Source organism: Talpa occidentalis, unplaced genomic scaffold, assembly GCF_014898055.3.
Source record: "Talpa occidentalis isolate TD23 unplaced genomic scaffold, MPIMG_talOcc4v2.1 talOcc4.2, whole genome shotgun sequence".
Taxonomy (NCBI): domain Eukaryota; kingdom Metazoa; phylum Chordata; class Mammalia; order Eulipotyphla; family Talpidae; genus Talpa; species Talpa occidentalis.
The window spans coordinates 20,599,886-20,618,363 of NW_023602073.1; the positions used below are offsets into that span (position 1 = coordinate 20,599,886).

Here is an 18,478-nt window from a genome sequence, read left to right on the forward strand (position 1 = left end):
AGATTCTGGGTTTTTTCCCCATACAAATTATATAAAAACCTTATTGAGAAGCTCAGAGTTTAGGCAGCTCTTCCAGCTCTAAGTGGAGCTTGTTTCTAAAATTCATTCACCACTCTTGATTCTTTCATAAGAGCTCTTAATTATTACTTGTTTCAACTTATTTAAGTCAAAAGTTTTCCCAATATATTTTGAAATTCTCACCCAAACAAGAATTAACAGAAGTGCCTCAAAAAAAGAGGTCAGCTTTTCTTCCTTGAAAAACCTTTCTGAGAGCAGTTTTTATCGCTTGGTTTCTCAAGCTATAGATCATTGGGTTGAGAGTTGGGGGCACAACTGTGTACATAATAGTGAGAAAAAGGTCCAGAGCACTTGGAGAGTCAGAAGGTGGCTTGAGAAAATCAAAGACACCAGTTGAAACGAATAAAATGACAACAGAGAGATGGGGAAGACAAGTGGAAAAAGCCTTAGCTCTGCCCTCAGCAGATGGCATCCTCAGTACAGTGGAGAATATCTGTGTATAGGACAGTACAATAAAGGCGATACAAAGACCTCCCACCAGAGAAAAGAAGACACTGACCCCAAACTCACTGATATACTCATTAGAACAAGAGAGTTTCATGAGCTGGGGGATGTCACAGAAGAACTGGTGAATGATATGGGGACCACAGAAGTGCATGGAGAAAGTGGCGGCTGTGTGCATGGTTCCAGAAATGACCCCACTTATCCAGATGCCCAGGACTCCTCGGACACAGGTGCTGATATCCATGATGATTTCGTAGTGCAGTGGAAGGCAGATGGCCACGTAGCGATCATAAGACATCACTGTGAGCATGAATGTCTCAGCAGCAGTGCAGAGAATGAAAGCAAAACACTGCACTATGCATTCCCCAAGGGAAATGTAGCCATTATGTGTGAAAGAATTGTAAATGGACCTTGGTACAGTCACAGAAATGTAGCACAGGTCCAGAAAGGAGAGATGTTTCAGGAAGAAATACATGGGTGAGAGGAGACTACTGTCCATGGAAATTGCAGTGATAATGAGGAGATTGCCAGTTACGGCCACCATGTATAAGACTAAGAACAGAGAAGCATGGATGAGTTCTAACTCAGGCATGGCAGAGATTCCCATCAGAAGAAATCCACTCATAGTAACATTATCCATGTTCCTTCTTAATTTCCCAGTGATGCTGGCTGCAAGACAAGATGGAACCATTGGAAAATTATTATTGAACCTCATAATCCACCTGAAATAAATGAAGTTAGGCATGAAATTTCTTAAAGAAATCACCACTTCATCATTCATGTGAAGGTAGTTTTTATATACTACTAATCAAACGGAGAAATTTTAAATGATTTTGGTCACAAAATGGAAACATGGATAAAGAGGATTTTAAATTTTAGTGTTGCCCGTTTCAATCAAAGGAAATGGAAATGCATATTTGAATAAAATTAATACAATGTCTTTTAAAATATATAATGTTACAGTACTGGTGCATTGAATTTTGATTTGTATACAAAGTTTTATGTAGTATACGAGCTCATATGCTTAAAGTTTTAAAAGTTTCTTAGCCTTATACTTTTTCATTAATCATTCTTTCTATTCTTATACCACTCCAATTACAATGGATTTTTTTATTGCAATTTTATAATTTCATTTTGTATTTGAGAAGTAAAATCCACATAATTTTGCTTCTTTAACTAAACATTTACATTCTCAATGAATGAAATTATAAAATATCAAATTGATGGCAGCTGTGAGGTAATTGTGATACATAAATAATATGATCTATAGATAGCCATTATAGTAACATAATGTAATGTAAAGTATTGATCTGAAAAATGCTTATTTCCTACATGTATTGGAAAGAAAAGGACCTTTATTGATGTAATTTAATAAAAATTAATATAACTAATGTACACCTGAAGAAGTCATTTACTCTATTTCTTAGTTAATAAAACATAGAACAACAAGGGAACATAATTTGTACCAAACACATTAGTGAAGCTATGAAAAGAAAATACTCAATGCTTTAATTATGGGAAAGCCACCTCATGGTCACATATATCTCAAGAGTTATTAATCTGACCCCTAAATCTTGTACAGTCTTGGAAATAATCCGACTTTAATAAATTCATACAATTACAAAATGATATGTTGTTTATTTCATGAAAGAAGGAAAAAAGGTTGATATATGCAAGCAGTTTGGTCAAATTTGTATCTACTCTTTAGAAAAAGCAAATATTTAGGGAAAAAAACCTTGAAGCACACTGCATCTTAAGCCATGTAACTTCAGTATAGATAACATTTTACTAAGTTATCTGAATAATTAGTATTAAGAAAAATATCTCACTCATAGCAGGAATTTAGAAAACCTAAATAAGGGACCAGGAAAAAGACTACTTATAATAAAGTAAAAATCAAAATCATCAAGCAACTATAAGCCAGAGACACACAAGTGGGGGGAGGTGGGGAGAAGAGAGTAGGATCAAAACAAGGGTGGTGGGAATTGTATGGGGACTACAACCAAGATGAAAATGCATATATTGTGCAAAAATGAAAAATGATGTAAAAATATATAAAATTAAAAATTAAAATAAAAATAAAAAATACAAGTTAAACATAAAAATATGTAAAATGTAAAAAATAAAAAAGTAAAGGTAAAATTCAAAAAAGAAAACTATGTTCATTTTAAGTTAGGGCAATAGGAGAAATATTGACAAATTCTAAAAATATAACTGAATAATTATTTTCATGATAATATTTTATGCAGCCTTGAAATTTGTCTTTTTGAAGTTTTTTTTTTTTTAAATAGGATTTGAGTTCTATTTAGATGATAAAGAAGTAAGATATAAACAATTTATGTTCTCAAGACAAGTAAATACTCAGGAATGGAATAAGCAAAGAAAAAAAGAGTATAAGGCAATGAAACTCCTAACATCAATGATTATTTCTGCATGGGGAGGGGATGTTGTGTTTATGGCTGGTTTGTAGATTTGTTAAACTGAGCAGAAAACAAAAGACAATGATTCTCCTTTTCAGTTTTTCAGCCTAAAATACGTGGGTGTTCTTGTAATAATTTACTTACAAGCTGAGGGTGATGGTTGCTTCTAGCTTCTGTACTGAACTATACAATTTTACTGGGAAATTGTTTAAGTCTGATGGATAGAAAGACTTGGCATAGATGAAACAGTCCTTTCCACACAAAAGCAAAATTTATTGAGAATTGGTTCAGCTATTGTATGTGTGTGTATTTCACAGGATTGTTAATATACTATTAAGTGTTACCAAATAATTCTGGTTTAGAGAATATTTAAGGGAGACTTTGAAGGTGACCCCTTGCATTTTTAGAGGTGATCCTGATACATTTACTCATCTGGCATCATCTTTCATAACTGCAACTTACCAGGTGAGGTTTCTGAAGCCTCTAAATTTCCATTTCTATGTGTCTGGGAGAAGGTTACTTATTTTTTTTTATGGAACCCAACAAAAATAATTCATTTCATATATATTGAAGTATTACTTGATTTATCCAAAAGTATTTATTTGATCTTTCCATTAATTTAAATCTACTTTTGTCAATGATTATAAATTAATGTGAGATTAGACTATATATATATATATATATATAAACATGTGTAAATAATTTATGTATTGACCCAATTGAGTGTGTGTGTGTGTATTGGTATGTAAAAAGTTACTTTGTCACAATATGGATTATAAATGAATCATATTTTTAATATGGTACTGCTGTAACAACAAGTGTAAAAGCAGTAAGAAATAAAGGACTTGAAATGTCTTTAGTTGGTTCTTAGATATTATATCAGATTACTTTTGCTTTATTAATTAGATATCATTTTAATCATGAAGATAAGATGGTCACTTTTGCTTCAAGGAAATCCCTAATTTCAGGGTTGATCTAGACATTTACATTAGTTTTACTTCTTTAATTCACCATTTCATTGTCTTCAACATATTCACTGTTCTATAATAAAGGGAACATTCAAAATGTTATACATCGGGCTTCCCCGGTGTCGCAGCGGTTGAGCGCTGGGTTGCAAAGCTGCCCACAGCCTCTGCAGTGCCTGTTCGATCTCCGGCTGCTCCCCGGACACCAGAGGAGGGTCCCACATGGTGCGCAGACCTCTCCTGCCGCCCGCTGCTCCCCTCAGCAGTGTACTTCGGTCCTTCTGCCTGCTCTGCTCCCCGCTCTGGCTCTGGTGAATTCTCTCACCCTCCCGCACTTCTGACTGTGCCCAGTGCTTGTATAAATAAATAAATCTTAAAAAAAAAAAGTTATACATCTATCACTATTTTAGGTAAATATTAAAGCCTTTAAATATTAATGTTTAGGTGGATATAGTGTTTTCAAAACATGACAAAATTCTTTGTTAAGTGGATTGAGTATGATGTACTTAATTATTTTTACCAGTTATTTTTCCAGTCCTTTTCTCTATTAGTTTTTCTATTAAATGATCATTCACAAGTCCATTTCAGAAATTTGTGTATTTTCTCTATTTAAGAATTGTCTCCTAAGAGTTAGAAGAAATTAGAAGGCTGGGTTATTGTTATGATATGAACCATGCTCTCGTATTACATTCTTTCAATCTTTTTTTTTTTTAATTTAAATTTTATTTTTTATATTCCCCATACAATTACAACCCCCTTATTTTGACCCCAAGCCCTCCTTTTCCCATCCCCCAATCCCCATAGAGTGTCTCTGGTTCATAGTGGTTTGTTGATTTTGATATTTTCTTTCTTATATTTATTCTTTTTCCTGGTCCCTTATTTAAGTTTTCTAGATTCCTGCTTTATCTATGGTTTGTTTTTGATCCTTCCTCTGGTAAGATGGAAAATGTAGTTATAATACTCTCATGAAACTGTTGGATCCATTATCAAATTTCAATCTTTTCTAATGTATTTGATCAATATTTTCTGAAATTTCTAATGTGGAAAACATTCACATCTCTTATAACTCACTAGTGTAAGGGTCAATGAATGATATGAATATAAGGTACATCCAACTCTATCATACATCCACACTGACTTACTTCTACAATGGTTAGAGAAAGAAAGACATTTTTATGGAGGTAGAATTGGCACTCCACAAAGTATTTCTTGGAATAGAACACATTTACAACAGTCTCCGAGTTGCCTAATTTCCTAATTTCCATTCTAAAGTAATCATAGCTTATCAATAGTATTTCATCCTTAACAAGTTAAATGACATGACTAGTTCTCTCAGCCATTCAAAACCAGTATCTAATGGGCTTTCCATTATTCTGTGCAATTCAGCTTTTTAGACTCTAAGGAAACTCACCAGAGCATATTCAAGAATATCTTCCCTCAACAGAAGAAGCTGTCAGTGGAACAGCTGACACTTATTTCAGTCTTGATCACTGAAATCAGTTCACAAAATGAGAACTGTGGAGAAAATTTAAGTTCATCCCAATCCTTTTTGGGCCCTAGTGATTAGACAATTATACCTCTTGACACAAACAGAGTTTGTGGCAGCTCTGGGTATTTGGTATTGTTGGCCAATACCCTGGGACCAAAGCTTGAAATTATATTAATTGCTCCTGCAGAGTATTTTTCTGCTGAATTGCTTTAATGATTTAGTTGTGTGTATTGGACCAAATTATTGAAAAAATACTATAATTTAGTGTTAGATTAAAAATATTCAATTATATTTATTGAAATAGAAATTTATTAATTTACTTTATAGTAACATAGTCAATTTTAAAAAAAAATCTGGGTGTGTGGTCAATGTTTTGCCTATCGTAAAACTTAATTTTTATGAAAATAAACTCTTTGTTCAAGGTCAAGCCCAATAGGATATTCACTGAGTATATATTCCAGTATCTTAAAACATGACTTTATCCAAGGCTTCATTTCAAAAAGATTGTAATGAACTTTATGTTTATTCCACAGCTACTTTGTTTGAATGTGACTGGATTGCAGAGATCAGTATTGAGCTGTGTCAGCTGCTCATGGAGACAGATTCTCCTTCAGTTGAGGGAACATGATCTTCAATATGCTCTGATGAGTTTCCTTAGGTTCTAACAATATAGATTACAAAGTTAAGGAGAGCCCATAAGTTACTGGTTTGAGTGGATGAGATAACCAGTCATTGTTGGTAAAATATGAAATGGTATTTATGAGAGATGATTATTTTAATATGTTAGGAATAAGTGGAGAACATTGTAAACTCCTTCTTCTCCAGAAGAATTTTATGTAGTGCAATTCTCACCTCCCTAACAATGTTTTATAATAATGAATTATATATAAGAGATGTAAAATCCTTTCCACATGTAATAGTAAAGGTAAATTGCTCAAATATGCAGAAAAAAATATAAAATGAGAATGTATCAAACATCTTAATGAAAGCATAATTATCACATTTTCCATCTTCACACAGTGTAGAACAAAGGGAAAGTATAAAATTGAAAGGCCAAATAGGAGACGCTTCTTTTCATAACCAGTCATCAGCCTTCTGATTTCTTTTCATTCATAGGGGAAAATTCTGAAGTAGAGAAAATTCAGTACCCAAGAATGGACATGCCAATTGTCAATATTGTAGAAATACAGAGAAAAAAATTTACAAGAAAATTAGCTGTTAGGGTGAAGATAGATGTTTGTATGTTTCATATTTACATGGATATGTTGTTTTTAAAACATAACCGAAGTCTGTTAAATGTATTGACTTTAATATATTTAATACGTTTGGATCTTTACCAAAATTATGATAGAGATCTTAGATTTTGAATTCTCCCTCAGTTATATGACTGTGAATAAGTTGGGGACAATAAAATGGTACAATTACAGATGTAAAATAATTAAAACTTCTGGATAAGCACAGAAAGTAGGAATTTCATTGACAAGGAAAATCGACCATCTTTATCTCCTTTGTTAATATGAGATTCATAAAAAAAGACAAAGAATTGGAGTAATAGCTATGAACCAATAAGAATTTGTTCTTTTCCATAAAGAATTCACAAATTTGATCCTTGCACTTGATTGTATTAAGCTTACTATTTCTTAATTTTTTAAATAAATCATATTCATTATTATTTTATGCACTCATTTTATTGAAGTAACATTTACAACACTGACCATGACTTAGGGGACTATATTCACATCTCTATGTTACCACCAGGTATCTTTCTTCATAATATATACTATTGATTATATTATTTTTGATGGTTTACTAATATGTTATGTTCAAAATTTTATTTCATAGTTGTTTTAATCAAAGATTAGAATAAATATAAATTTTTGTGTATATAAATCACATTATTTTCTTTTAAAATATACATGTTGAAGATGTGTTCAATTCTTTTCTTACTAGAAAACAGTATTTTCAGATAAATTTATATATTTTATGTTAATAAGTTATTTATATGTCACAATTAGGTAATGCATAGGCACCACCAGTTTAATGTTTCATTATTATAACTATTAAGAAAATAGGGCCTCCCCTGGTGGCACAACAGTTGAGCACTGGGCTGCGAAGCTACCCGCAGCCTCTGCAGCACCTGTTCGATCCCTGGCCACCGGTGAGGGTCCCACATGGCGCGCAGACCTCTCGTGCTGTGCCCGCTGCTCCCCTCAGCAGTGTATGTCATCAGTCTGCCTGTTCTGCTCCCCACTCTGGCTCTGGTGAATTCTCTCACCCGCCCACGCTTCTGCCTGCACCCTATGCTTATATAATAAAATAAATTAAAAAAAAGAAAATAATGTTTAGTTAGAAGTCAAAACATGAGGAAATTTTTCCTTCTATATTAAGCAAAATTATTACATTGCAATAATAAACAACGGAGGTTTCTGTGGTGCATGAATAGAATGATTAACAAAAAATAGGCAGCTAAAAATAAAAAATAATAATATAAAAAATAAAATATCCAAGTAGTCAGCAAAAAAAAGAAACATATATAAATGTGAAAGTCTGAACTTTATAAAACTTTAATATAAATAAAAAATCAATGACCTATAGTGTCAGTAATAAATAATCTGAAGAACAGACTCTCAGTTTCGATGACAAATTTCAGGGCAAACCTGGATGGGCTGCTCCCCCTTCTAACAGTATTATAGGAAGTAGAGTAATTTTAAGGATGAACCTTAAAATACTCTGTTATAGGAAAGAGGGTGTCATTTTTAGCTGAGAGGATTTGGGCCCAAGTGAGTGCTAATTCCTTCATTTGGTGATTGATAATCATGTAAAGAGTGTTATTTCAGTAAGATGGAAATGTGATTGAGTAAAAGCATTTTGTTCTTTTCCAACATACGTTCTGCCCAAAATGATGCAAAATTAGGGAAAGGGATGTTTTATTACTGAAAATTTAGAAAGCACGTCAGTCACCTGACAGAAACTACAATGAATATTGGCCAGAGACAGCAACTGATCCATCCGGAAAGAAAACTCTGAAAATTGCTTCCCAGTGACCCTTCTGAGAAGATGTAAGGCATGTGGAAATTACAGCAAACCCTGGACTACTAGAGTGACCGGAATGGTGAGGGTGAGATGAGGAGAAAAGAGGCCCAAGTTGTAAGCTAAAGTGCTATGGGTGCTTTGATTGTGGGGTGGAGTGGAAACACACTTCTGAGGGATGTGAGCTTATTCCCCTAAATCATAAGCAGTGTTGCAATACAATGTTACCTCAATAAAGAAAACATACAAAGAACTGAAAAATAGAAATTCCATTTGATCGGGATATCCCATTTCTGGGTATATATATGAAAAAATACAAATACACTAAGTCAAATAGATATATGTGCCAACATCTTTATTGTGGTATTATGTTACAATAGCCAAGAGTAAGAAATAAACTAAATGCCCAGGGACAGATGAATGGCTAAAAAGGATGTGGTGTATCACTCAATGGAATAACACTCAAGTGTTCCAGGATGAACTCTGCCATTTGTCCCAATATGGGTGTCCCTGAGGGTATTATGCTTAGTGAAATAAGTCACAAAAAGAACACTAATGCAGTAGGATTTTACTCATGTGTGGATATATATCAGCCAGAGAAACAGAGATTATATAATACAAAAACAAAGTTCTATACCAATTAGCAGTTACCAGAAGGGCAGGGGAAGAGGAGTGGGTAAATGTCATAAAATGTGCCAGTTGTATGAGAACAGAATCTGAGCTTTAGTGGTGAACTTAATGTAGAAAACACACTGGTTCATTTTTAAGTATGCACACTTGAAACTTACAGAATGTTGAAATGCAAGATTATTCCAATAAAGAAATGAATTTAAGTATTAAAAAAGATGTACAAAATCATTACACTAATAACTATATATCATGGATGAGAGAATTTTCAAAGACTTCAATAAATGCAAAAAATTTCCTGACCATGGATTAGAAGATATAATCTTTTCAATTCTTCTGCTCTATCTATAGAGTGAATATAATTTCAAACAAAATTTCAGCAGGTATATTTTGGAATTGGAAAGCTGATTCTAAAGTTTGCATAAATGTAGAGGGAACCCAAAGAAGTCTAGACAATCTGTAACAACAGAATACTTAGCATAATGAATTACTGTGAAACTATAGTAATTTACAGATTTTTATAAGCATTAATCGATACATCAATCGACCAGGTTAAAACTTCCACACCTATATCATCAGTTCACAACACACAGGTGAAATTTATGAGCAAACAACATTTCTCAATTAATGACACTGAAATTTATTGAGGAGACTGCTTCTCAATTAATTTTTGTGAACCATCTACATATCACTTTGAATAAAATGGACCACCACATCTACCTCACTTCTCAAATCTTAAGATAGTTAATTTTAAATGGATTGTGGAATGCAAGAGATAAAACAGTAAAGTTTTTAATGTAAATATAAATATTTTTGTCTTTGTTATTTTATACTTTTAAAGGTGTTTTGAATACACTTAAAATATATTAACCAATTTCTGTTTCTTGAAGCTAGTGATTTGTATTTCTATTATTTCTAGGAAACATATCAACATCATTTTTTAAACATTGTTTGTTGCCATGCCCTTAAAGCAATGGAAAACATATCTCTTGCCTATACCCCAGCTATTGTATGCAGTAGTAATTAAATCTTAAAAACATATATTAGAGTCTCTCCCTTCCTGTCATTTATGTTTCAATCTCTTTCTCTATGTTTTATCACTTCATTCATTCGTTCATTTGATGGAAATTTTATTTATGTTTGAGCACCTATCTTTCAGTTTACATTTCTGTCTTTCCTTGTTTTATTTGCTGATTAATCCATCCATTGATTTTTTAGATTTTGATCACTACAATTTGTATCTCTGTGTGTATATATATATATATATATATATATATATATATATATCTGTTTGAAATATTTCTGTTTTTGATAGTTTATGAATTTTAGAATAAAGTAATATTTTAAATGTTCTTCGAGTCATTTTTAATTTTAGAAATATTATTTCACAAGCACTCACAGATATTCAAGGATTCCTACCAGTTGACTAGCAATTATTCAATTGCATCTTAAGACACAAATAAACAGTGCAATGATATTGTTGCAGAGTAACCTCAGTGGTTTGCTCCTGGAAGCCTCATGTTGGGTAGACCACAGTGGATTCTGCATGGGAAGTAGGGACTGTAGACAGGGGTTATCATCAACTTATAGACATCATGTGATATCCCAACTCCCAATGTAAATTAGGAAAAAGTGGAGAGAATCTCTTATTTACTATTTTCTATCATCTGGACAGAAATGACCAGGGAAGGGGTTATTTGAAACTCTTTAAAATTATGGTAATGTTTTTTTTTTTTGCATACCTGACTTTTTTTAAGAAAGCATTTATCTATTGTATTTGCAAGAGTAAAGTTTATGGAGTTATATGTGTGGATGGTTTTATTTACTCAGAAGCACATGTTTATGGCAATTGTGTGACATGACTACTTTCCTTATGATCATTTTTCTATTTAGCTTTAAATTATTTGCTGGCTGTGTCATGTTTGGATAATCACAGCTAGCAATTTAGGAAACATTCTCCTTGGCCCCAAGTAAAACAGCACAAGCCAAGGTGAAGATGGAATTGGCCTGCTCTTTGTGAAAAGGCAGCATTTGGGAAATTATTGCTTCTGGGAAGATGACTAACTTCAAAGAAAGACAGACTTCAAGGTTTGCAGCAGTGCTGAAACACCTAGTTCCCAGATGATAAAGCTCTAAATAGGGTAAATTTTAGCACCATCTTACTATCAACAATACATAGATAACATCAAATATATCCACTGAGAAGGCTCCGATACAGATTCTGGACATTTTTGCCCAGCAAATTGTAAAAAAAAAAAAAAAAAAAATTAACAAACCAAACAAAACCTCATTGAGAAACTTAGAGCTTAGGCAGTTCTTCCAGATCTATCTGGAGGTTTTTTTGTGGAATTCATTCACCAGGCTTGATTCTTTCATAAGTCCTCTTAGTTATTACTTGTCTCAATTTATTTAATTCAACAGTTTTCTCCATATATTTTGAACTTGTTTTCAAGCCAGTAACTTTGAGATATGTCTTTTCTGTCTTAATAAAAGAGGTCATCTTTTCTTCCTTGAAAAACCTTTCTGAGAGCAGCTTTTATGGCTTGGTTTCTCAGGCTATAGATCATTGGGTTGAGTGTTGGGGGCACAACTGTGTACATAATAGTGAGAAAAATGTCCAGAGCACTTGGAGAGTCAGAAGGTGGCTTGAGAAACTCAAAGACACCAGTTGAAATGAATAAAATGATAACAGCGAGGTGAGGAAGGCAAGTGGAAAAGGCCTTAGCTCTGCCCTCAGCAGATGGCATCCTCAGTACAGTAGAGAATATCTGTGTGTAAGACAAACCTATAAAGGAGATACAAAGAAAGCCCACCAGAGACAAGAAGGCACTAACCCCAACCTCACTGATATACTCATTAGAACAAGAGAGTTTTATGAGCTGTGGGATGTCACAGAAGAACTGGTGAATGATATGTGAACCACAGAGGTGCATGGAGAAAGTGGCAGCTGCGTGCATGGTTCCACAAATGACCCCACTGATCCAGACGCCTAGGACTCCGTGGACACAGGTGCTTACATCCATGATGATTTCATAGCGCAGTGGAAGGCAGATGGCCACATAGCGATCATAAGACATCACTGTGAGCATGAGCAGCTCAGCAGAACCACAGAGAGTAAAAGCAAAGCACTGCACTATGCATTCCCAGAGAGAAATGTAGCCACTATGCATGAAAGAATTGTAAATAGACCTTGGCACAGTCACAGAAATATAGCACAGGTCCAGAAAGGAGAGATGTTTCAGGAAGAAATACATGGGTGAGTGGAGACTATTGTCCACGGAAATTGCTGTGATAATGAGGATATTGCCAGTCAATGAAACCATGTATAAGATTAAGAACAGGGAAGCGTGGACGAGTTCTAGGTCAGGCTTGGCAGAAAATCCCATCAGAAGAAACCCACTCATAGTAACATTATCCATGTTCCTTTTTAATTTCCCAGTGATGTTGGCTGCAAGACAAGATGGAACCATTGGAAATTGTTATTGAACCTCCTAATCCACTTAGTATCAATGATGTTAGGCATGAAATTACTTGAAGAAATCACCACTTCATATTCATTTGAAGGTAGTTCTTTAAGCTACTAATAAAGTGGAGAAAATTTAAATGATTTTTGCTCACACATGGTAACCATGGATAATGAATTTCAAATTTTAGTATTGCCCATTTCAATTAATGGCAATGAAAATGCATATTTAAATACAATTAATACAATATCTTTTAAACTATATAATCTTATTCATAGTACTGGAGCATTGAATTTTGATTTGTGTACAAAGATTTATGTAGCTCATGTACTCACATTTTAAAATGTTTCTTAAGTTTATTCTTTTTCATTAATTGTTCTTTCTATTCATATACCACTCCATTTACAGTGGATTTTTTATTGCAGTTTTATAATTTCATTTTGTATTTGAGCAGCAATAGTCATATATTTTTGCTTTTTAAATAAACATTTACATTCTAATAAATTAAATTATGAAACATCAAATCGAGGGCACCTGTGAGGTAATTGTGATATATAAATAATATGATATATAAATAACCATTATAATAACATAACATTTCATAAAGTATTGGTCTGTAAATTACTTAATTTCCACATGAATTGGAAAGGGAAGGGCCTTTGTAGGTGTATTTTTATAACCATTAATATGACTAATATACACCGGAAAAAGTCATTTATTCTGCTTCTTAGTTAATAAAACATAAGGGGCCTCCATGGTGGCTCAGCAGTTGAGCACTGGGTTTGATCCCACAGCCAGCAGGCGAGGGTCCCACACAGTGCGCAGACCTCTCCTGCCGTACCCGCTGCTTCCCTCAGCAGTGTATTTCGTCAGTCTGCTTTTTATGTTCCCTGCTCTGGCTCTGGTGAATACTCTCATCCTCCCGTGCTTCTGACTGTACCCAGTGCTTGTATAAATAAATAAATAAATCTTTAAAATAAATAAATAAAACATAGAACAACAAGGGAACATAATGTGTACCCACACTTTAGTGAAGCTATGAAAAGAAAATACTCAGTGCCATTAATTATGAGAAAAGCCACCTCATAGTCATATATATCTCAGAAGGTGTGAAATCTGACCCCTAAATCTTGTATAATCTTGTAAATAACCCTACTTTAATAAAATTCTTGCAATTACATAATAATATGTTGCTTATTTCATGAAAGAAGGAAAATGTTTGAGATATGCAAGTAGTATGGTCAAATTTGTGTCTACTCTTTTGAAAAAGCAAATATTTAGGAAAAATCTTGAAGCACTCTGCATCTTAAGCCATGTAACTTTATGTGTAGATAATATTTTACTAAGTCATCTGAATAATAAGTATTAAGAAAACTATGTTCCTTTAAACTTCAATTTTCCAAACACATAGGAAAATGATCCACTTCAGTTTGAAGTGGATGATCCATTTCAGATTTTCAGCCTGATATCCATGGTGTTCTTGTAATGATTTACTTAGAAGCTGTGGGTGATGGATGCTTCTAACTTCTGCAGTGAACTACATAATTTGATTGGGAAATTGTTTAAGTCTGATTGATAGAAAGACTTGGCATAGATGAGATAGGCCTTTGCACACACAAGAAAAATTTATTTGAGAATTGGTTCTGCTATTGTGTGTGTCCCTGTATTTCACAGGAATGTTAACATATTACTAAGTATTACCAGGTAATTTTATTTTAGACAAAATTAAAGGAAGACTTTGAAGGTGACCCCTTGCATTTCTAGAGGTGATCCTGACACAGTTACTCATCGGCATCATCTCTTATAACTGCAACTTACCAGGTGAGGTTTCTGAAGCCTCCAAATTTCCATTTCCATGTGTATGGGAGAAGGTTGCTTATTTTTCTTTAGAAACTCAATAAAAAGAATTAATTTCCTATGTATTGAAATATTGCTTGATTTATCCAAAAGTATTTATTTGATCTTTCGATTAATTTAAATCTACTCTTGTCAACGTTATACAGTGACTACACAGTCAAATTAAATACAGTTTTTGTTATCATCTTTAAAACATTACATATATTTTCAGTACCTTGAAAATATATATACATTATATATATGTTAATGTAAGGTTACACTATGTATAAACATATCTAAATAATTTATGCATTGACCCAATTGTGGGTGTGTGTGTGTACATGGGCACGTAAAACGTATCTTTGGATTATAACAATACGGATTATTATAATTATGGATTTTGTAATATAATTATAAAACACTAACATTTTTTAATATATTGCTGCTGTGACTGTGATAACAAGATAACAAGTGTAAAAGCAAGAAGAAATAAAAGGACTCGAAATTAATTTTAATTGGTTCTTAGATATTATTTCAGATTACTTTTGTTTTATTAATTATACGTCATTTTAATCATGAAAATTAAGACAGTCACTTTTGACTTCAAAGAAATCCCTAATTTCAGGGTTGTTCTAAATGTTTACATTAGTTATACCTCTTTAAATCAGCATTTCATTTTCTCCAACTTATTTGCTGTCCTATAACAAAGGAAACATTCAAAATGAAATACATATATCACCATTTTAGTTAAATATTAATTTTTAGGTGGATTTAGTGTTTTCAAAACATAACAAAACTGTTTCTTAAGTGGATTAAGCTTGCTCTACTCGATCATTTTTACCAGCTATTTTTCCAGTCCTTTTCTATTTCTATTAAATGCCCACTCACAAGTCCATTTCAGAAATCTGTGTATTTTCTGTACTTCAGAATCTTCTCCTAAGAGTTAAGGGAAATTGGAAGTCTGGGTGATTGTTATGATATGATTGTTATGGTTTCTTTTGTTTTGTTTTTGTGTTTTTTTTGTGTGTAAAGATTTATTTATTTACTTATACAAGCACTGGGTACAGTCAGAAGTGCGGGAGGGTGAGAGAATTCACCAGAGCAGGGAGCAGAGCAGGCAGAAGGACCGAAGTACACTGCTGAGGGGAGCAGCAGGCAGCAGGAGAGGTCTGTGTGCCATGTGGGACTCTCCTCTGGTGGCCGGGGAGCAGCCGGGGATTGAACTGGCGCTGCAGAGGCTGCGGGCAGCTTTGCAACCCAGCGCTCAACCACTGTGCCACCAGGGAGGCCCTGTTATGGTTTCTTTTGTTCCTTCCTCTGGGAAGAAGGAAAATATGGTTATGATGCTCTCATGAAACTGTTGGATCCATTATCAATTTTCAATCTTTTCTAATGTATTCAAACAATATTTTCTGAGATTTCTAAGGTGGGAAGTATCTCTCATCTCTTATAACTCACTAGTGTAAGAGTCAATGAATAAGATGAATATAAGGTACATCCCACAGAATTACTCTATCATACATCCACACTGAATTACTTCTACAGTGGTTAGAGAAAGAAAGACATTGTTATGGAGGTGGATTTGGCACTCTACAAAATGTTTCTTGGAATAGAACCCATTTACAACAGTCTCCGAGTTGCCTAATTTCCTAATTTCCATTCTAAAGTAATCATAGCTTATCAATAGTATTTCATCCTTAAGTTAAATGACATGACTAATTCTCTCAGCCATTCAAAACTAGTGTCTTATGGATTTCCATTATTCTGTGTGATCCAGTTTTTTAGACCCTAAGGAAACTCACCAGAGCATATTTCTGGATCCCCTTCCCTCAATAGGAGAAGCCGTCAATGTGAGCAGCTGACACTTAACTCAAAGTCCTGATCAATGAAATCAGTCACCATCAGAAAAATATGAATTGTGGAGAAATTTTAAGTCTGTATCAATCCTTTTTTGGTCCCTCGTGATTAGGCAATAAATCTCTAGTCACAAGCAGAGTTTGTGGGAGCTCTGGGTATTTGTCATTGCTGGCCAGTACCCTGGGACCCAAACTTGAAATATTAATTGTTCCTGCAGAATATTTTTCTGCTGAGTTGCTTTAATGATTATAACTGGGTACCTGGAATTTCACCTTATTTGTGTGTATTGAATCAAATTATTGAAAAATATTATAATTTATTGGTAGATTCAAGAGAATTCACTTTTATTAATTGAAATGTCAAGTTATGTATATACTTTATAGTATCAAATAAGCTTTTTTTTTCAAAAATATCGGTATGTGGCAAGCCCAACAGGATATTTAATGAGTATATGTTCCATTATCATTAAACATGTCTTTGTCCCAGGCTTCATTTCCAAATGAGTTTTTACAGTATTAAAAATGCTGTGAAATAGTCAGATGGTTTCCAAGTAAATTATCATTTGAACAGAAACTTCCAACTAATTGTCACTGTATTTCACATTTATGTTCTAAGAGCTCAAAAAGCTTTAATTTCAACCATCCTTTTTGTACATGTATTAGTGCTCCTGAATTTGGGGAATACTCTAAATTAATAAGAAATGTCTACAGGTTTCTGATCACTTGGTCCAACAAAAGCTATGTCTTATAAGATATCAGAATTCAGTCATTTTTTTAACTTTTATTGATTTTTTTTCATTTTTAAACTTTTTTTATTCATGTACATCTTTATTCATTTTTGGACAACATTTGATTTCTCCCCTCAGGTGTAGTCCCCACAAATTTTCCACCACCACATCACTTGTAACCCATCACCAATGTCCTTGTGCTGTTCCTTCCCCTATTTTGACCCCTCTTTCTCTCTTTCTCTTGCTATATATCTCAGATACAGAAGAGCTAAAAAGATACTTATTCAGTGAGGAAATGCAACTGGCCAACAGGTATATGAAAAACTATAAAAATCGCTTATAATCAGGGAATTTCAAATCAAAACCACAATGAGATACCAAGTCACTCTTGTGAAAATGGTCCATATTAAAATTAAAAAAGCAAAAACTGGCAACCACAAATTCTGCCCAGCTGTGGAGAAAAGAGACCCCTATTACACTTCTGGTGGGAAAACAACTATCACAACTTAAATGTGTGTATATTTTCAAGCTGTGAGCCCAAGAAGCAGGACCGACATTAAAAATGATGAATGGTGAAAAATTTTATGCTCTCTTAAAAATAATTCTCTAGACAATCATATAGGTAGCTTTACATATCTGCAGGATTATTACATATTAACAAGACCAGATCTTTCCTTTTACATTATGAAAAGAAATGGTAAAATCATATATAGCAGAGAATCTGTAGCTCAATAAGGAAGATGCTAAAATAGTTTCACCTTTAAGTAGTAAATGTGATGTCCTACAGATGCACTGAAGTCCTAAAACTGTTCATGACAGTTATATAGATTTGCAGAGATCCATTTTTAATTTGGAAGGATGTTGGCTTCCATGATCTCTAATTTTTTTCTAACTCTACAATTCCCAGAGTTTATCCTAATATCTAATTTATAAATGTGAGAATAACAAATCTCAGATCCTATTTCATTCTCTTTTGATTCTCCTTGAATCCTTTGGTTGTACGGAATATGTTGTTTAATTTCCACCTATTAGTGAGGTTTTCGGTTTTCCCTCTGTTGCTCATCTCTAGCTTCATATCATTGTCGTCAGAAAAGTTATACCTTTTCAGATGATGGACTTGTCTACTTGACATTATAATATTATCTAGTTATGATTTAAATTGAATTACTAACTTGCTAATTTAATGAATATAATTAAGTCTTTCTTTTGGATGTTTCAGAATCTAACACAAATTCAAACATTTTTCAATAATGATCCAATAAACATAGTCAAAATTCTTGGTAACTATGTATGATCATAAAATCAACTTAACAGAAAAACAGAAGCCAAGAATAATCAATATAATTGCAAGGTTTGGTCTCAGGGTATTTACCAAGAAGAAGAAATACCCATAGCACCCACACACTTTGCTTGTGCCAAAGAGATTTAATTGCCTAATCACCAGTAACCAAAGAAAGATTGTAATGAGCTTATTTTTTTTTCTCCACAGCTACTTTATTTGAATATGACTGGATTGCAGAGATCAGGACTGAGCTGTGTCA

The 18,478-nt window shown here is 33.5% G+C and overlaps 2 protein-coding genes across 2 annotated transcripts; both read right to left on the reverse strand.

The window, feature by feature from the left end:
* Positions 1-226: 226 nt before the first annotated feature.
* On the reverse strand, positions 227-1,162 carry LOC119251037 (olfactory receptor 14J1-like). The gene has a single exon (XM_037518545.2). The coding sequence runs from the start codon at positions 1,160-1,162 to the stop codon at positions 227-229; it is 936 nt and encodes a 311-aa protein (XP_037374442.2).
* Positions 1,163-11,536: 10,374 nt separating this feature from the next.
* Positions 11,537-12,472, reverse strand: LOC119251038 (olfactory receptor 14J1-like). Its single transcript, XM_037518546.1, has one exon. It carries the CDS (start codon positions 12,470-12,472, stop codon positions 11,537-11,539), a length of 936 nt encoding a protein of 311 aa, XP_037374443.1.
* Positions 12,473-18,478: the final 6,006 nt, after the last annotated feature.

What these genes read in the sequence shown, in the direction of transcription:
- LOC119251037 (XM_037518545.2), bottom strand. Translation starts at nt 1,162, where the DNA reads ATGGATAATGTTACTATGAGTGGATTTCTTCTGATGGGAATCTCTGCC.
- LOC119251038 (XM_037518546.1), bottom strand. Translation starts at nt 12,472, where the DNA reads ATGGATAATGTTACTATGAGTGGGTTTCTTCTGATGGGATTTTCTGCC.